The sequence below is a fragment of the Lytechinus pictus genome, chromosome 10 (genome assembly GCF_037042905.1).
Source record: "Lytechinus pictus isolate F3 Inbred chromosome 10, Lp3.0, whole genome shotgun sequence".
Taxonomy (NCBI): domain Eukaryota; kingdom Metazoa; phylum Echinodermata; class Echinoidea; order Temnopleuroida; family Toxopneustidae; genus Lytechinus; species Lytechinus pictus.
In genome coordinates, this window is record NC_087254.1 from 22,950,611 (window position 1) to 22,972,158 (window position 21,548).

General features: G+C 34.3%; 2 protein-coding genes across 3 annotated transcripts; one reads left to right on the forward strand and one right to left on the reverse strand.

Annotated features, from left to right (window-relative positions):
• The first annotated feature begins 582 nt into the window (after positions 1-582).
• LOC129269313 (splicing factor 3B subunit 4-like) lies at positions 583-6,920 on the forward strand. The gene is made up of 5 exons (XM_054906805.2): positions 583-679; positions 2,412-2,552; positions 3,278-3,476; positions 4,058-4,153; positions 5,359-6,920. The coding sequence occupies exons 1-5, from the start codon at positions 668-670 to the stop codon at positions 5,400-5,402; spliced, it is 492 nt and encodes a 163-aa protein (XP_054762780.2). The 5' UTR covers positions 583-667; the 3' UTR covers positions 5,403-6,920.
• A 2,529-nt stretch (positions 6,921-9,449) lies between these two features.
• LOC129269991 (HUWE1-associated protein modifying stress responses-like) lies at positions 9,450-20,086 on the reverse strand. 2 transcript variants are annotated; one of them, XR_010294867.1, is made up of 5 exons: positions 19,610-20,052; positions 16,295-16,378; positions 15,612-15,908; positions 13,862-14,323; positions 9,450-13,504 (listed from the first exon to the last, which is right to left on the reverse strand). XR_010294867.1 is itself a non-coding variant. In XM_054907426.2 (4 exons), the coding sequence occupies exons 1-4, from the start codon at positions 19,815-19,817 to the stop codon at positions 14,121-14,123; spliced, it is 792 nt and encodes a 263-aa protein (XP_054763401.1). In that variant the 5' UTR covers positions 19,818-20,086; the 3' UTR covers positions 9,450-14,120. The 2 variants fall into 2 exon arrangements, 1 of the variants encoding a protein (XP_054763401.1); XM_054907426.2 differs by having other exon boundaries at positions 9,450-14,323; positions 19,610-20,086.
• Between the last annotated feature and the right edge of the window lie 1,462 nt (positions 20,087-21,548).

Consider the following 21,548-nt stretch of genomic DNA (forward strand, 5'->3'; position numbering starts at 1 on the left):
TAAGAATACTGAAAATGCAAAATACAACTTGGCAGCTCTGTATATGTGACTATAGTTGTAATAAAAGAAGATCATAAATGTGAGAAGATCGGGACAAGTAGAAGATGATTGAACAGGACAGACATTACCAATCAGACAATTTTTAAATAATTTTATTTACAAATGGTGACCATTTGATTCTATTATAACTAGCAATTTTCTTCTTCAGTTATGAATTCTGAACCCCTTTGTCCTGTGATTAACATCACTTATAGTCATATAATTTAATTATGAATGGTAACCCTTTTGAATGTTAAAACCTTTATTACTTTTTTTCAATGTATGGTAAAGTCTACTCCCTCAACCCTCTTGCAGCTGATAATTGTCATGAATGTTAATAAAATATATAAAACATGAACAACCCCATCGAAATATCAACCGTAACACCGTTCAAGGTAATTTGGGTTAATAGCAAGCACATGGAGTGCCATAGACCTTAGAAAAAAAAAACTTTCATTCAAGATTCAATCAAGATAACCTTTAGAAGAAGATTGTATAGAAACTATTATAGAATATAAGATCAATTTCAAATTGTTATTTGCAGCAAGAGGCTAAACAGGAGAGGAAAGAAGAGAGACTTCACAACAGAGCAACAAATCAACTATTGAAAGGGCACGTAGGCAAAGCGATGCATCTGGAGGTAAGAGAGAGAAAGAAAACATAGGAAATAATCCCATAAGGGACTCAGCCCCCCCCCCACCTTCATTCTTTCTTCAACATTTTTTTTGTTACATGCAGGGGGCTGGTCTTAAAGGAGAATGAAACCCTTGAAACCAGCTGAATCCATATCAAAGAGAAAAATCAAAGAAACATATTGTTGAAAGTTTGAGGATGATTGAAAGAATAATAAGAAAGTTATGAGCATTTGAATATTGAGATCACTAATGCCATGTAGATCCTCCTATTGGCAATGCGACCAAGATCTGTGATGTCACACACGTACAACTCCCTCATTGCTTTAGTACTTATTTCACTTATATTCTCACTTATATAGAATCTATCACAAGGTGAGGTGTTCTCTTTATGAGAGGACAAGTACAGAGGTTTCACAACATTATATCGTTGATGAATAGTTTGTCATATGATTAGAATGAGCAAAAAGAGATGTTTTGGGGTATATTTTCAGTGTCCAAAAGGGGAGAGTTGTTCATCTGTGATATCATAGATCTTGGTTGTGTTGCCAATGGGAGGATCTCCATAGCATTAGTGATCTCGACATTCAAATGCTCATAACTCTTCTATTGCTAGTCCTATTTTACTCAAACTTTTGTTGATCTTATTCTTTGATTTTTCTGCTTTCACAAAAGCTAACTTGCTCCAAGAGTTTCATTCTCTTTTAATGTCTAAAGCTGTTTGTAAATCTACTCTTGACTTTATGAATGACTGGAACATGATGTAATTTCTACGGAAGTTTTTAAAGTGGGGCGAAATTACTTATTGCTCTCATTATTTAATTTTTGTTTTTACAACTAATAAACAATGATAATAAACAATAGGTAATTATACCTTAATGTACATATATTCTCCTACGTTTCCTTTTTTTTTGTTTCTCTCCCTAGCTAGCTCTATTATCTCTGTCACTACTGTTGTGTTGGGGTTAGATCTAATGCTCTTTTATTTTCAACCAGCATAAATGAAACGAATGGATGCAGGATGTACAGTTCATATATACATTTATTATTTAACGATGATTACTTGATGATAATGACAAATACATGAGTAAGTCTGATGGTGACTATACTCTGAAGATGAAGATAATATAAATGCTGCAAACTGATGTAGTTTACTTTTCTGTAGCTCTAAACTCCAATCTCTATTCTGTAACTCTCTATTCTGCAATCTGCAAAACTCTATTCTCTAACCTAACTGCAATCTGATTTGGTTCAGAAGTGAACCCCTTTTATATTGGTCTGCTCAAGACTCTTTACAACCAAACGGGTATTGGTCAACCTTGGACGCTTGACCAAAACAATCTGTACGTCATAACTTTACTCTGAATTGGGAGAGTTGACCTTTTAGGGAGAACATGAAATGTAGTGAATAAGAAACCCATAAAATGTGTGTGTGTCAGAAGTTTAGCTGGAAGAATGATGCGTAATACTTTCCTAAGAAAGTTGGAGTTGGTAAACATATGATTTCCTGTTATACTTCCATTAGAAGTATAGATTATGTATTGATATATTATTGAATATGTGAGATATGTCTTATCATCACATATCACTATCTTTGTTTCTTCACCTTCCCTCGCCTCTCTATACCTAGAGAACCATCTCTTTCTATCCACTCATGCCTCTTCACAATCGAAGGAGTGCAAAGTTAATGGAGGAAAAAAAAGGTAATTAGCCTCAATCTTTCATTGTTCATCTTTCCAGGCCAAAGCTAACAAGGCTCATCATCGTGCTGAAGCAGCAGGAACGAGGGCCGACGTCCATCATGCATTGGGTCATCCTCATCATCACCACCATCACCACAGGCCACCTCCTCCATGTGGAGCAAGTGTGACAGTAGTACATGTAAGTTAATTTGATCGCAATGCCTGCATGTGTGTTTAGATTGATATTTGGCAGGGGGGATGTCATCTCATAAATCAGTTTGTAAAGTTATTCAGGACTGTACACATGACTGTCAACATGTCCATGTGATGAGGAGGTACTCAAAATATTCCATGTGTGTTAATTTGGACTAATAATGAACTCTGGTTTTTGCTTGACTGTTATGGATTACCTGTTGAGCTTAAAGATTTTTCACCCTTTTTATAACACATGAAATAAAGGTTGGGTTTGCCTTGAGCTTTTGTTGGAAGTAAATTGTAATCTGATAAAGTCTGACTGTCTGAAAAGCAAATGTAAATTCACTTGTAGCATACCTGCATCTAGTAGCAGGGTTCAGCAAGTCATGCTGGTCCTTTGAATTGAATCACAAACATTCTTTTGCCTGATTAGAGCTACTTGGACCAGGCATGACTTTGTCATATAGGGCAAGGAAAAGTTAGCGTTGAAACAAAGTATACCTGTTTCCACTCCATTGATGGACAAAGCTTGCAGGAGTCAATCTCCATGAAAGTTGGTGCTAAACAGAATCATAACTAAACATGGTCATCTCTGTTGGTGATTTTCAGGGTCCTCTAGTTTTGCAGCATTACATAATCTATGTCAAGTTGAAGTCCTTTTTATCAAAATTAATGATCACTGCCAATATTATTACACAATTTTAACTTGAAAACATATCTTCCTTCTAGCATCATGTCCCGCCTCCTGCCCCACCTGTCAATTACCCCACTGGGACCCACGCTCCACCTCCAAACCCAGCACCAGGATACCCATCACCTGCTCCAGGTTATCCCTCAGCACCTGCTCCAGGTTATCCCTCAGCACCTGCTCCAGGTTATCCCTCAGCTCCGGCTCCTGGTTATCCTGGGGCTCCTGCTACTGCTCCAGGTGAGTGCTGTATATTAAACTTTTCTCCAGGATACCAATGAAATGATCAGTATATCCTGTATGGGTGCTAGATTTCCTGTTCTGTTCACTTGAAATTACCTTTAGTTTTGAATTTTATGATAGTTTTGATATTGCGACATCACTTATAAATGCCATGTACTATATATAATTCCTAGAAATCTAAATTTGGTAATGGTTCAGAATGTCTGATTATATCTTGAATTTGGCAGGTAAAATCATTGTAAGTTTTCTGAGAAAAAAATGCAGTCGTATTTATATTATATGACATATGGGGGGAGTGCGCACATACAGCGTCATAAAATCAAAACTTTAACAATTCCAATATACTCGATTTTAGAATAACCTCTGTGATGTAACTTCACCAAATCTTTGTTATTTGTTCTGTCACTTTCTACCTAAAACCTACTTGACATCATGATGAACTTCCCCTTTAAAGCCATAAAACACAATACACTGATTGATTCATAAAGCTTTGAATCCGTCAATCAGCTGCCTTGGTCCAAGGAATGTTTAAATTCATGAAATGATCATATTTTTTTCTTGAATCTTCTTGACCCTAGGCTACCCTGGAGCACCACCTCCAGCATCTGGATACCCAGCTCCTGCATCTGGAGCCTACCCACCCTCCCAGGGGTATCCAGGAACACAGCCTCCAGGTTAGACCAGAGTCCCTTGGCTCCATCTTCATAATGCATGATTTATTGTGACAGGATTTTAATGGAAATTGCATTAATTTTGCTATATTTTGCAAATTGCTTAATTGATTACAATAAATCACACCATCAGATTCAGCATGTAAAGATCTATTAGCATGCAAATTTTCAAGTTCATTGGACTTTGCTTCTCCGAGATCAAAAGATTTCTCATGGAGCAAATTAGCCCAGTACAGTATGGGTCAAGAGTATAAAGTGTTTCATAACTCTATGGCATGTCCATAAAGTATGGTTTAACTCAGTTATCTTGTTCATACGAAAAGTTGTAAAATTCTCAAATTATCATGGCTACAGCCATTCATAAAGTGAAGTAAGGATGAAAAATATGGGGGTTGAAAGTATGAAAGGTTTGATTATTTCATGGAATTGTCCTATAGGATCCCAATACTTTTCTAAACAGGACAATGGGTGATTTCAAGTACGGTGTTGAAATCTGGTGTTAGTGTTGTAACAACACCAACACCAGCCACAACACCGTATTTGAAATCAGGCTGGTGTTGGGATTGACTTCGGGAAATATGACGTATTTCTGGCAGTTCGTGTTGAACGTTGGTGTTGACTTTCGTCTGCTGAACCAAGCATTACAGCTGGTGTTGACGATTTACGTGTAATTTCCCCATTTACCAACACCCAGATAGGGATTGGGAAAATCTTGATTTCAAGTTCGGTGTTGGTGTTGATGTTCTGAAGCTCATGAACAGGTGGCAAATAAGATGAAAGATCCCCGTTAAATTAGCTTTTACAGTTAAGATATGAGTGCAAGTCATTTGGACTTTATACATATTGATGAAAAGTAACATTTTTTCTTTTGGATTCTTGAAGTAATTTTAGCCTTTGCATTCTGTACAATAAGATTTAGCTGCAATTTCTCCCTGAATTTACTTTCGTAGTTGAGACTTTCTCGCAAGAAGTTGAGATGATCAGCGGCACTGCGCAGAGGCGTGACGCCATGGGCTATCGATAACGTGATCGGTATCGTTCCTCTGAACCCAGCTCGGTGTTGGAGCTCGGTTCAGCAGCCTTTTATCACTTAACACCAACACCAAACAACAAACTTGAAATCACCCAATTCATACTCTTTGCATTTTCGTAAATGTTTGTTGAATTTTTACAAATTATTAACCATCTGTTTTCTTTTTCTTCAACAGCTTATCCTGGTGGTAGTGCATATCCTAACCCATACGGCAAGTAAATGCGGTACATCCCACTCCAAAAGCACAATCACATTAATGACATTATTGATTATATTCCGTTGTAAATAAAGGAGGTTGTTAATGGTCATTGTGAAAGAAAGAGTAAAGTGAAGGGGCTTCTGTCGTGCTCAATAATAGAAGAGGCTAACTGGTATTTTCGTTCAATGCTGAAATTGACTTTGCTAGATCATGTTACATTCAGAGAAATTCTAGTTAGTTCATTCTGTTTCTAGTTAGTTTGTTCTGCTAAGTTAGTATGTACTAGGAATAGGAATGAGGAAACATTGTAGACAGCAAGTGGAAGGATGGTAAGGGATACAGAGACTGGACATGTCATGTCATAATGTCTGTGTCTTATGTGGCATTGCAAAACACATTTTGCAATCAATTACAATAATCATTCGCAAATTTGTAATTCATAGCTCAATGTTATCAATAGTGAATAGAATTAACCCCGTGCTAGAATGTGACCAGGGTGGTGTTTTATTCCCTTCCGACAAGTCAGATCTGAAATTACTATGGTAGCTGTCGGATAAAACGGGACTTGTTGGATCAAATCTCTGACAAGTCCTCTCATGAAATAATCCCCAGCAATCACTTGCAAATTTGAAATCGCAAGACTTGTGATTGATTTTGGACCTGAAATTGTCATGCAATTGATTTCAAGTTTCTAGCAATACCCCTTTAGTCATGAGCAATATACTACCAGAAATATTTTTTTCATGATATTCATTCACATGATTTCACTTTTTATCAACAATGTATTTTGAGTGCCTTTTTTCATATAAAAGCTAAAAATATATAGCTAGGATGTATAAGCTTGTAATGGTAACATTTGAAGTGTATATTCTTGGCTTCATTTTAATTAGCATGATAAGCACTAGCTTCATGAATTATGGTTATAGGAAACATGAAAAGGAAATAATGATATTTCTGCATTATCACTATTTTTTGGAAGTGTGTCAAACATGCAAAGATTTAATAAGCACACAAAATGATATGACAAAGAGAACTTAAATTTCCAATGGTCACAAAAGTTATTTTATTCAAATTGTATATAACTTTTCTATCCTTTTAGGCTGTACTCTTATTACATTCTATACTCTAATAAAATACTCTTGTTTTGAAATAGACAGTGATTGGTATATAATTACATTGGTTATGCAATGTTCATTTATCATGTGAATTGAAAATTCAAATGTTGGTAATATATTGTTTCTGTACTTTACATAAAGAGTTTATGAAATGAAAAATCGTAGTATAGTATTCTCTTTAAGCATTTCTTAAATTTCATGGCTTTCCTTGAGACATTGTATCTAATTATTTATACGTTAATCATACATACGTATTATTTTTTTTATCTATTCAGCTAAATAGTACTATATTTGTAATATTGGCTTTATATTTCTCTGTAAATCTATTGTAAATGATTTGTAGTTATATTTTTTCTACTATGTCTATCTCTATAATGAATGGGCAGCAAGTGTGTTAAAAATAAAGTACTGAAATTCACTCAATTGCAAGATTGTTTTTTTCGTACCCCAAGTCATTGTAGAAAAGTAATTCTGATGGAGCAATTGTGAGTCTATTGACTAGTTAATTTTCCAAAACAGTACCGAAGTGCGTCGTCATCAATTTTCAATTTTTGCATGTCAGGGTTTTTGAAACCTCATGAATACATAATTAGCCCTACTGAAGTCAATGTATTTTTAGCCTGGTTCCCAACATTTAGAACCAGGCCAATAATACATCAACTTCAATGGGACTAATTATGAATTCATAAAGTCATACCTAAGGCCCCAATGGACTGATTCCCACCATATTTTGGTAGTGTTTTCAATCATGCTCGACCAAAATATGGTATAAAAAATTCTGAAATGCAAAAAAAGTTTGTGACCTCATCACTTTGGTACTCTATTCCCTTAGGCCTGTAATCTGAAAACGGGTTTAATTAAACTATCAATAGTCAATTGTGACAAAAATCTCCAACAGAAGCGGTTCAATTTGTGAGCACATCTGGCAGCTCAAATTCATTAATAACTGCCCGGGAATAATAATTTCAAGAATAAGTTAGAGACATACATTTTCAGCTTCTGATGTCAGCACAGAATTCGACCATGTCCTAAATTAAACTAGTCTTCAGAATATGGGCAACAGATTTACTCTTTACAATATCCTTCCCTTATCTCTTGTCATCACTTTATCTGTATACATTGCCTATCAAAAGAAAATTACACTTAGAAATAATCCTGTAAAATTATATATTTTTCCACATTCAAACATTGGTATAGATCTCTTTAAGCAATTGACGAGATTACTGTCTAAAAACCTTTCCGCTTGAGTGAGCACCACTTTTGAAAAGTTCGTGAGAAATGATTTTTGTAGAACTTGGAAGTAGTTATATGAATAAAAGTAGACATGAATCATGAAGAACAGAGACTGGCTAGGAAGATTGATTTGAAGATATCTTTTACCTTTTTACAGGGGAATCCAACCCAAATAATAACTTGCTTTTAGAGGAAAAGGGAAAATCAGACAAGTTGATAGGTGAAAGTTTGAACAATATAGGACAAACAATAAGAAAGTTATGAATTTTTTAAAGTTGTGAATATTGGTAATCACTGTACCTATGGAGATTTCAAATTGGCAACAAATTTGATGTCAAAGTGATGTAAGGCAAGGACTACTCTGCCATGTACTCTAATACAAAAAATGACTAAAATTACATTTTATTTTCAAATGTTTTATTTCAAATTATATTTTTCTTTCATACAACAATATACTACCTAGGCTATATTTAGATTACAGCCACAGGAGAATGGGTACTTGGGAGAAAACCACAAATCACTGATAATGAAGTACATGGCCTATGGGAAAGTTGTCCTTGCCTTTTGTCATAATTTACTTACCCAGTTGCCAATTTGAAATCTACAGTCTTAGGGATCTCAATTTTTTCTTCTTGCTTGTTCGATTTCTTTCAAACGTTCACCATTCTGTTTTATGTTTCTCCTTTCAAACACAACATATTATGACCAGGGCTGGATTCCCCTTTAAACTTGTTTCCTTGCCCAAAACACTTCATAGCTTGCCATTGCACCCCCCCCCCCCCTCCAAACACAGAGGCCATCATGGTGATATCTGCTTTACATGGCGCTGTGATTGGCATAAAATGGCTTGGGCTTGATTTTCCTTCTGTTAATCGTTGTCAAGCTTGGGAAAAGTGTGGAGTAACAAGTATTAAATGAAATATGAAATGTAAACCCACTGTTCATGATAAAAACTTGTGATAAAATGCTGGAGATGTCTGAAATAAACTTTTGTTTACATTGGTATGTCCTCAGATCCAGTTGGCTCAAAAAGGTAAAGGATGTGCTTAACTAGGGTTAAATGTTAATTTGGGTGGCAAAGTTGTTATAAAATGTTTGGATGTAATTGTTTTATTTCAAGTGGCTAAAAATGCAAAAAAAAATGCAAGAGTAATGTACCGCACAGTCAGTTTGTTTTTGCCTTTTTCCCCTTGAAACAGCATGAATTTGAGCATTTCTGCACAACCAATTTCCACGACCTTTACACAAATTCCCAGAACTTTTTCAGAGTGTAAACTTTTTATCGATACACACTGTAGTATACTCTCCTTTATTCTATCCAATCTTCTCCTTGTTTACAATCCAAATCTCTTTTCCACTCTATGTATCATCTCCATGTATCTATCAGGGATGCCAGCCTTTTGAATGAATTAAAGTATGTGGAGGGATGAAAAAGAGGGGTTTTGGTTGAATAGAAAAACACATTATTTTCAACTTTTCTTTAAGAGACATATGAATAATGCAAACTGGGGAAAGGGGTGCTTTCCATGGACCCTGCAGTGTTTATGTAAAAAGAACAAACATAAAATACTTCAATATAGGAGCAGTTGGCATGTTTTATCATTGGTCTATTGGCTCCCCACTTAAATATTTTCAAAACTTTAGGTGTAATTCATAAGTATATGAGAAACAAACAGTGAAACATACAACAGGAGTGTAACAAAGTGCGAAACACAAAGATTTTCCAATTTTTCCAATACCAGTGTTCTTTAATTTCTGAGCGAGTACATTTTAAGACTCACTGCATATAACCGGTACATATAACATTAGCTGCAGATTATAGATTTGTTTTAACCACACAATGCTATATTGAGGAGCAAATAATGGCATATCTTAAAGATTACGCTACACATTTTCACTTAAAGAGAAAGTTCACCCTCATATCAAGTTGGACCAAATAACAGTAGAAAAATGAGAGAATAATGAGAATGAAGGTTTTATGAAAATATATCAAAGAATAACAGAACTTAAAAAGATTCAATTTGTGACGTCACAAGCGAGCAGCTCTGTATACATGCACATAAAATTAAATGGTTCATGATGACCCTTTTTCCCTACCTACATGTACATGCATGAAGGATCATATATTGACTGCACATGTAAAGTCATACATTATGAGAAAAAAAATAGTACATCATGGGGACCTATATTACATGACATACAAGGAAGCTTGCTCGCAATGACACCACAAATCTAACACTTCACAAAATCTAAAACTCTGTAGTGGTTTTAACTTTTCTGCTTTCGTTGAAACCAATTTCAGGGTGGACTTTGCCTATAAAATAACTTGTTGTCTTGTCTCATTACATTTCTCAGAAGAAAAAAAATGTGTTAAATAAATATTATTTGCAAAATGGCTGATAATTTCATGGTATTACTTCATATTATTTTTCCTAATTTCTAGTTGGGTTCACACTTAAAAAAAACTTGCTCACTGAAGTTGAATCCACAATAGTTTTGAGTTAGGACATCTCAAATTAAGAGACAAATGAGCAAACAAGAAGGCATGTTAACATTACCAGGGATGGATTAAAAGCCAGGATCATCCAAGTCACACTGGAGCAAAGTTTCTCCCATAGATTTTGTTGTGTGACTCGGACTGAGACACCAAGGCCAAGGCCAGCAAGACGTGGCCGAGGACAATCTCGACTCCATAACTACAGATTACCTCTTGTCATGTACATTTCACTCCAGAAAGATTAACTCTACAATAAACACATATATGGACTTTGTTTTTCAAGGAACAGCCCAATGAACTGAAACATTTGATTTTTTCATAAATTGAGTGAGAATGCCTTTAAAGTTAGACATTGTGGCTCGCTATTTGCTTGTGAAAACAGTAATTTCGAAGTTTCCACTAATTTGCAAAATCAGGGATTGTAGTGATTATTTAATTCCAATTATTATTATTATTATTAAATGATAAAGTAAATAAGGGGGCAGTATGTGTGTGATGCAATTTATAATGATTTTTAAGATTCTGCATCAAATTTTAGAATCAAACCACAACATGCAGTCACATTGTCCCAAAATGGGATAGCTCCACCATTTTACATCAAAAGATATTTCCCTAAATATAAATCACAAAAAAAAAACTAAAAACAAAATGAATAAAAAAAACCTGATAATATTTCAGTGTCCATCTCAAATCGAATATTGTCACATACCCTTTATAATAAATCTGTTCATTTTAACTTCACGACACATTGCCCGGTACAAACCCACTGGCTTACATAGCCCAGATATGCACAACTACCTGAAATTATCAAGTAGAATATATTCTGCACTATATTGGTTGCTTTTGCTACCATTGAACATGTTTACAGTGTGAACATACGGTACATATATATCACAGTACTGAACTAACTACTGTTTACCTATCTAATTATATACATAGATACACACATAATATTCCCTGCTTATTTTAATAGACTATAAAACACTGCCACATTTGGCTTTGTATTTCATCTGTTAATCAGAGGTAAAGAATATATCATTTTAATGCCTTTGGCTGCAGTTATATCCATCTCATAAAATTGCTTAAAATATACATTCAGCATATTCTAACACTTAATTTTTGCAATGTTAGATTATGAGGCTCACAAGCATACAGTATACAACTTTCAGATGTTTATTTTATCAAATAAGAAGCTAGTTGGAAATTTGTATGGACTAAGAGGGATTAATTTTGAAGAAAAAAAGTGGGATTCTCACATTTGTTTCAAACTTCCGTTGTTGACCAATCAAATGCAATAAGTAATTGCACTTGTCTACATTTACAGCAAAGATAGGGAGAATGAAATTTACAACAAATTGAAGAGTTCAGCTTCAATTGCACTACAAGGTCTCTGGTACAAACCATGCCAATACCCAGAAGTGGAACTGAACCCAATATCCAAGACAGATATCTATGAATGTGAAACACATTTTACCTACGTTGGTATTAGTTTTCAATCCATGTGAAGAAGCTTTAAGGTCTTCATACATATTCATGAGAAGTGCACCAATATGTGAACAAAAGTTTGACATGATGTGCGAGTCGTAAATTATCGTGCCAACCTTTTCACCAGGATTATCCTTTAGAGTAAGCTTACCGAAATAATACTGTGATTCAATCAATAATAGCAAAGCAAAATTACTTAGTAAATGTATTCCTTCATCAAAACATTTATTGTATTTGACCAGTATAGCAATTAACATCTAGACTATGAAATGCACTAAATTTTGAAATCTGATTTACACTGTAAATGCAGAGAGTTAATAATCATTTCAATCCGTATGAGAACTTGTTCAACACAAGAAATTTAAACATCATTCAGTTCTAAATTTGAAGTTTTGTTCACAATCTGTGCAGAATTGTTTTATCTAATACAATAAGTTGCTAGGAAAGTGAATTCATAGAATAATAAGCACTTCATAAATTATTTCTTATACTTATCTCATAAAGAAAATATTCAAAACAAAACATGCAAAACAACCATAAAAATCATAAAACTTTCAGGTGGCTAAACAAATCAAACTAAAAGAATAATAACTCGAAACAGATTGAAATATATAATCACTTTGTAAATTTACAAAAATGCTGACTTTGGGAAATAATATATAATGGGATGGGGAGGGGCGTTATTCAAAACTGTACAGAGCTTGCAAAATACAGCTAAGATACAAAGATTAATCACAAATATTTGTAAATGGCACAAAATTCTACAGGAGTCCCACATAACAACAAATCCAAGTCTGTATTTGTAACAGCTGTCTGTAAAATCACATACCAATGTAAAAAGAGCTCAAATGTGATCAAAATCATTTGTTCAAACTATGAGTGTTTCTAATAGACTGTGGCAGCTTGATTGAAAATTAAATCCAACAGCATAAATTCCAATATGCATCTACCTATATTGGAAATATACATGTATATATTGGAAAACATCCTTCGTCAGTATTGATCTGACCAATGAGGTGATGCGTTACATGCCAAAAACATCTCAGAATTGATGTTTAATCTAATAGTACGACTTGAGTCTTTGAGAAACACCCACATGGTCATTTATTACAGCTAATTGTATATTCATATGCATATTCATTTCATTGTTGCCTTCATTGAAGGTTTCAAGATATGTGTGCATGATGCATTTATATCAATTATCATTAATAGGCTTACTAATATAATTTGAATTTCTACATGCAGTACTTGATATGTTGAAAGGAAAAGAACCATTTCTCTCGAGAGGTCAAAAATTTGATCACAAGAAACATCACACTTCACATTTAGAGCAAAATTTTTATATGAATGATGGAAATCTATTTACAAGACAGGCATATAAAGCTTTCATTTTTTACACATTGGCTTGAGTGGGCAAAAAAAGTTATATTTTTATTTTACACGTTATATAAATGGGTAATACCTTGTTACATTCAACATAGTGCAACTCATAAAGCAAAAACAAAGTGAAGCTTCATGAGAATTCACATTATACAAAACATAATCAGTATCAAATAGAAAAAACAAAATAATTGTGAAAAAAAAAAAAAGTAACATTCCAATGAAAAAAAAAAAAATCAAATATAAAAAGTATATTCATACTCTAGATATCTAACATGTATACATTGTACTTTACAGTGACCAAATATACTTTAAAATTAATAAACAAAGAAAAACTCAAATACCAGTAGTTTTTCTCCTTGTAACTTTTTTAAATGATAAAATGGTGAAAAATACTGAAAAAGGATACAGCCTGACCTAAATTATACAGACATTGTTCATTTAACACCATGTCACATCGTTACGTAAAAGCAACTCACCAGTAATAAAGTTTTGAGCATGGACAAAACTTTTCAGCAGGCAAATCACACTTGCATGTACTCCTGTGGGCAACTGCCAATGAGATACGTGCGAGATTCTGTCAATGCAAGCAACCTGTGGGTAGCAAAAATAGTCACTAGCAAGTAATGCGCAAAGCCTTTAGATGATTAAGAATGTGATTTAGCACCAAAGTTATGTCGGATGTTTGTAAAATCATACATAACTTAACAGGTTTTTTTTATATCCCCCCCTCCCTTCCTGTACAATCAAGGTCAGACTGTATAACTACAGAAGAAAAAACAAAGTAAAAAGGTATAACTGACACATAAAAACATGTACATGTGCAGCATTGGTTTTAAATAATTGGTAAACAAAAAGAAAAAATGCCCAAATGTATGCACACTAATATTCATAATCTTATCAAATCTGTGATGTGAGGAAGGCAACAGTCATAGTCCATGAACGCTGTCAAAGGTAATACACACACTTTTGTTTCGCTTTATATTACATATTCAATAGTGGCACACGATGTATAGGATTTTGTTTATTTATAGTAGACGTGAGCGTTTGTGCGATGGTGATCCTTCCGCTGTGGGGGCGCTGGTGGTGCTAGAACGTTTCCGTGAGTCGGGATGGCTTACAAGATCCTCTGGGAAGAGATCGTGGTTTGATGCGTGGCGTCTCCTCGATGATGAGTGGTGTGAAGAGGGTGATTGGGAAACTCCTATATTGGCCATCGCCCCATTCAGACCTGAAATTTAATCAAGCAAGTATTAAACAAAATTAGAAATATAATCAAATTACAGATGAGTCTAACCATATCAAATCTCTTCGGACCTTGGAAAATCTGTTTCACTTGGGAGAAATAAGACTTTGATAAAGCAACTTGCATAATCTGGTCTGATAAATTACTCCATATTAATGGACTATATTATTCATAGGGAAAGTCAACTTAATTGCACACAAACTCAACAGCACTTTAAAAAACATTCTTGATATCGCCTAAAGATGAAGATTTGTATACATATGGTGCTACATGTTTATCTGTTTAAAAGACTTAAAAGGGTAGCCTACTAAAAAAATATATCAGAATCATAGGTTTCTATCTAAAGCCCACACACAAAAAAAAACAATTTTTTATAAGAGAACTTCATATCATAATGTTCTATATTGATCAATGTCAGCATAAAATTTTGAGTCGAACTTTAAAATACATGTAAGGCTGAGTAAAGTTATGCAAGAATTATTTCACTTGTACTTATCACGACCAAACATTTCTAATTAAGGTCTGATACCTTTAACAAGGTATTGATCATGTATAAACCATACTCTAATTTGATATTATTCAACAATATTTGGTATTATTCAAAAGGTCAAATCCACCCCAGAAAAAGGTTGATTTGAATCAATAGAGAAAATTAATCAAGCATAACACTGAAAATTTCATCAAAATCGGATGTTAATTAAGAAAGTTATGCCATTTTAAAGTTTTGCTTATTTTTCACAAAACAGTTGTATGCACAACTCAGTGACATGCAAATGAAAGAGTCGATGATGTCCATCACTCACTATTTCTTCTGTTTTTTATTGTTTGAATGATACAATATGTCAATTTTTACAGATTTGACAATAATGACCAATTTGACTAAACAAAAAATATTTAAACAATGGTGATTCCATAAATTCAGGGAGGAGTAAATCTTTAGTTTATTACACATGACAATGAGAAAATTAAGATATTTCATATAATGATATACAAAAGAAATAGTGAGTTGGTGATGTCATCAGTCCCCTCATTTGCATTCCGAACAGGATGTGCATATAACTGTTTCATGAAATTGAGCAAAACTTTAAAATGGCATAACTTTCTTAATTTACATCCGATAACTTTCTTATTTTTCATCCAATTTTGATGAAATTGTTAGTGTTATGCTTGTTGGATTTTTCTTATTTTAATTATATCAACTATTTATTGGGTCAGACTTGTCCTTTAAAAATTGTAGACATGATTCTAAATGTTTGTCATTGGATAAGCATACCATGCAAAGCTAGGGCATCTCTAAAGGGTTGAAGATCATCTACAGGCTCCCCTGTTCTCTGGGCTTCACGTGGCGGAGAGAGGGTGCGTGGGGATGATCTATCTGAGGGACTACGTGGTACTCCATGTGACGGCCTGATCCTGCCAGGCGGTGCCTTACCGCAGAGAAATGCTAAGAGATCCTCACGACGTATGTGTCTCCTGCGCTTCTTGACCCAGGCCACGATGTCTCTGGTGCGGCGCTGGTGCCCAATGCTAATACCTAGATCTAAACTACATTTTTGTGCATCTGTGCTTTCTGGAAAAGATAAGAATGAAGAGCAAGGACACAAGCTGATTAAGATTTTTCCATCAGGACTTTAAATTAAAAGTATACCTTCCAAGTTAACAGGGCCAAGTTTTATGGTGACATTGACATATATGTAATAATACAAATACATGTCTTTCCACAACAAGCTCTCTGGATTTCTAAAAATCAAAATTAAATTGACAAGATCTTCTCCTGTGACATGTCAAAAATAATATAGGAAAGAGCACTTTCACAGGAATTTGCCACTTGTTCTTCACCCATTCTGTCCACATGTACTTTCATGCCATTGGCATTTAGCCAATATATCACAAGGTGTACATTAATACTTAAATGATTAAAGTGAAATTATTTTACATGTCATAGACCTAACTCACCTTTATACAACTGTGTGACTGATCCAGCAGCATTTTGGAAAACTAGCCAAAGAGGTATATGGATATTGCTTTGGTTAAGACGTTCTGTAAAGTCAAAAAAGAGAAAATATAAAAGAAATAACGAGCTAAAATAAGTTCTCAAATTAACCAGATTAAAGTGTAGGGGAAGGCGGGGTAAGTTGTGACACTTTTTGCATGTTAGAATTGATATGATTATTAATCTTGTAGAAATAAGTACCTTGCCTTAAAATTTAATTCTGAAATATTTTTCACCTATATACATGTATAACTTTCTACCCCCACACTGAAAGTCACTGTGGGGTAAGTTGAGCCACCTCCTGGGGTAACTTGAGCCACAAAACCTTTGTACATAATGTATAAGGGAAGAACCAGCATGTCAATCTTTTATTTAAAGTCTTTTCACTAATTCTCTATAAATACTAACATACTCTTAAGGGAAAAGAACAGTCATATATTAAAATTTGCTCCTTTCTTCCTGCATATCGATGGCTTTTCACTAACTAATTCTCTATAAATACTAAAATACTCTTAAGGGGAAAGAACAGTCATGTATTAAAATTTGCTCCTTTCTTCCTGCAAATCGATGGCTTTTTAAGGTTGTTTTTTTTAATTACATTACCATCAGAATTACCATGGATCAACTTGCCCCATGTTGGCTGGCTCAACTTTCCCCAGTACGAACTTAATGCAATAAATTCTCATCCACACATATTTTCTCATGCATCCATCATGTAAAAGACTATGACAAGAATGAAGATCCATACCTGGACTAACAATCTTGTTTTTATGTCTTTATTATATTTAAAGACGTGTGTGTGTGTAAAAAGCACTTTTCTATGTTACACCCTTTTTACTTTTTTGGCTGAAATTTGTATTTTCCCTCTAAAAAAGTACTTTTTGTTTAAAAATTGAATACAATGTGGTGGGGTTAGGGGTTATACAATGGGTCATCAATACATTACACCACCACAATGTCTGACTCATTCATTATTGGCCTGGGGTGGTGGCTCAACTTGCCCCTATGCTCAACTTACCCCACCTTCCCCTACCAACTACCAACCAGTCAAATAATGGCTATTTGATAGAGAATATGCCTATCAATCCTCATATTTGCAAGAATTCTTTTTTTACAGGCAGAGGTACAACTACATACATGTACAAGTACATGTATACAGTTGTGCTCAAAAGTTAGCGAACCCCACCACAAAATGCACTCCCTCATGCTGAGTGTTGAATGAAGACAATGCTACAATTTTCGGCGAGCCTAGCCCTAGAGAGACAAACTTTATTGAATGCAATAAAGGGGAATGCAACCCAATTGAAAACTTGTTTTTATAAGGAAAAGAAAAATCGGACTAGTTGATAGGTGAAAGTTTGAACAATATTGGACAAACAACAAGAAAGTATTGAATTTTTAAAAGTTGTAAATATTGGTAATCACTATACCCATGGAGACTTCAAATTGGCCGCATATGGGATGTCATAGTGATGTAAGGCAAGGACTACTCTTTCATGTACTCCAATCCATATTTTGGCTAAAATGTCATTTTTCCTGCAACTTTTATTTCAAATTATATTTTTCTTTCATGAGGACATAAAACAATATACTACCTGTGTTATATTTAGATTACTGCCCCAGGGGAATGGTTACTTAGGAGAAAACCACAAATCCCTGATAATAAAGTACATGGCCTATGAGAAAGTTGTCCTTGCCTCTTGTCATAGTTTACTTCCCCAGTTGCCAATTTGAAATCTACATAGTATTAGTGATCTCAATTTTAAAACGGCTATAACTTTCTTATTGCTTGTCCGATTTCTTTCAAACTTTTAACATTCTGTTTAATTTATTTTTCTCCTTCCCAACACAACATTTTATGGCCAAGGCTGGATTCCCCTTTAAATGTCTAAAACATGGCAGAACTTGAACACTGTCTTTAAAATTCAATGTTCTTTTCTGGTGCTGGGGTTCACAGACAAGATAGACAGATAAATAATTATTATATAATGTTAATAATTATTATTTATAATCACATATCAAATTTAAGTATTTGTTAAATAATAATTTTCATCTATAAATTGTTCTTCAAAGCGGCATTTTGTAACATCGCTAATCGAAGGTACGTCATAGCGAAGCGGTTCAAGGGTCAGACCTATTGTATGGCAGTGAGTCCAAACTTCGCGCGTGTCCATACTTCGCGGACGGTCATTATCTAAAAAACTAGCCAATATCCTCAAAATCTGACATCATCAACGTGAAAAGCGACCTAAAATTACCCTTTGGTGTAAGTTTCTTTAGGATGAGTTCAGTATTCATGAAAATATTGGCAAAAAATCTGAAAATTTGTCACCGTTAGCGCCCGTTTTGAAGAAATCTGATATTCTCAACAAGCATCACGATATCACCATTTTGCAAGCAGAAATCATCAACAATGTGAGTTAAATGTGGTACTAACCGATTCTATAGCATTTTGCCATCAATCTGATATAAATATTTCACTTTTTGAGCTTGAGTTTTTGTTTAAATGTCCACAAAAACTTTGGTCCGCGAAGTTAGGTCACACCTTTTCTGAACGGTTTTCCAGCACAGCGCGCATTCGCCGATCGGAATAGAATTTTGAGATCGCGATACCGGCGAATCCCCTTGACCTACTTTATATTTTCGTCCATGATTTTATAGTTTACGATCTTGCCGTCAATGTGGTAACTATTTCTTGAATGGTTTTTGTATAAATTATGAATATTTTGTGAAAAAATTTAAGCCTGATGAATATTTTTGAAAAGTGCGCGAAGTTTGGACACCCCATCATATTTGCTTTGTTGACAAACAGATCGAGGGATCTACACGAGATCGGTCTAGTAGTAGGAAACCTTCAATTTTTAACCTTTTTATTAACCAATTTTTGAAACCTTCATACGCATTAGGCGTATGATAATGAAGGTGTAAAAATAAAGAAAATCACAAACATTTACGTGAATCGTGATTTTTATCTTAATCTTTTGATGAGTCTCTTATACATATATGGCAGGCGGTTCAAGGCTCCATGATGAACAAGTATAGATCTATGTCAAAATATCATCATGGGGTCCTCAAGGCTACCCCCCCCCCATTCCATTATTATTTATTGGCATTAATTAAGTCAAGATAAGAATTAAGATTAAGAAGACATGATCAAGACACAACTTCTGACTTTCTCAGTTTCTGTAAGTAACTTCGATCTGACTAAATAAATGACTAAATCACAATATCCCATTCTAAACAGACATATATATTTGTTAATTAATGAATGAACAAACCTTTATATAAAGTTGTTACAGCACTAGCGCAGTTTTGAAAGGAATACCAAAGTTTTTCTGATGCAAACTGTTTCTCTTGCGGTAGACGTTCATCCAAATTTGGTTCTAATTCCCGATCCAATTCTTCCAGACACTGCGCCTCCCAACTGGATGAGGAAGTCCATATTTCACTTCCAGATTCATCTCCTCGTTCGGGCCTTTCATTCATGCTGTTGCTCTACCTATTGGATCATAAAAATAGTAAAAACTCTGAATTTCAGAGTAAAATCTTCGTGTAAATCTAAGTAAATCATGGGCTGTTTCCTCGACCCTCACTACGCAATTACTCCTCTGACTCTGTGCAGCGCGCAGCGCAGCTAGACGTGTGTATGTGTACCGGCCGTATACTGCCGGTATACACGCAAAGTCTATGGCGTAACGTTAAACTGTGTTATTTACAGTGTACAAAGAAATGAGCAAAGTCGACGATATAAGGGTATGAATTCGATTTTGAAAATAGTGATTTATTGTCAAAAAATAGGTCTTGATAAATATTTATACCTAATAATTTTTTGTTTAAAATATTTTTGATGACATATTTATTTTTTGATAGACTGATTTTAAATTAAAATGATATATGTAATTTTAATATGAAAATCAGTGAATTTTTACAAAATAGAGAATTATATGTGGAACAGTAGCTAACTTCAAATCATAGAGATAGATAACTAGCATGACTAGTACATGTAAGATCTCTACACTGTAAACAAAAATAGTTGAAATTACTCAATAAAATTTGTGGCAAAAATTGCCTTAATTTTTTCAAGTATTTTGAGTTTGGCAAGAGTTTGGCAGTTTCCGAAAACCTAAAAAGAAATCTGAAATTTTCTGCAAAATGACTATCAAAGGCTGCTCTTTCTTTGATTCAACAAAAGAATAAAATAGTTAGCACACCCTTATCCAAAACAATTTCAAACACAAATAGATATGACAGTTATTAAAAAAAACACGCATTTACTTGCTCAAATGAATATTCATGCATTATTTAAATAAGGCGTTAATTGAAAAAATATAAGTACATTCAACATGATTTTATAAGTAATAATCATTTTTGCCTAATTGAGTTAGATTTACTAAATCGAAGAAAGCTAGCAATACAAGAATTTTCTTAAATGTATATCAAACCCAAATAAATCAAATAAATCAAGCAAATTAAAAGGGAAGTTAAAACTACTGGAAAAACGAAAAATAATTACTTACATACATTAAGTGTTAACTACTGATGATTCAGATTTTTTTTTTACAGTGTATGCTTCAAATCAACTTGAGCATCATCAGTGCCAGTCAAATTCACTTTGGCACATAGCAAATATGAAGAACAAGTCATGATCAAAGCTGTGTCTTTAATATTGTTCGATTAATATTTTGAATTATTCAATTTGTATTTTATTATCATTAATTCGTGTGGAAGAAAACAATCAAGTCATTGATGGATCCGAGGGGACAAGGGCCCAGGGGCACAGGCAGCTTATAGGCCGTATATATTTACCCCCTTATAGGCCTACCCCCCTTTGTGGGGCGGTTTAATGTGTTGTAATTAATAGATTGTTAATGTATTAAAATATTGTCATCAGCAATCTTGCATCATTTTTACTGAAACAATATTGTGCAACATGTTTTAAATTTTTTTTTTTTTGCGTGGCTGCAAGAGATAAGAGATTTCAATGGCTCTTCATCTCTTACTTATTTATTTATGGATACTTCTGAATAATTACTTCTGAACGCGGGCTTAAGCTTCTGTATTCAGCTTTAGGTTGGCCGGATCGTGTCCTGTCAGCGTCAAACTTGAATTTCACTGGTGCACATCTCCAATACTATAGGCGTTAATTCCAGCCATTCTCGAAGTTTTGGACACTGGGTGCATTATTACTCCGAGGTTTTTTGTCTCACCTGCATAGCA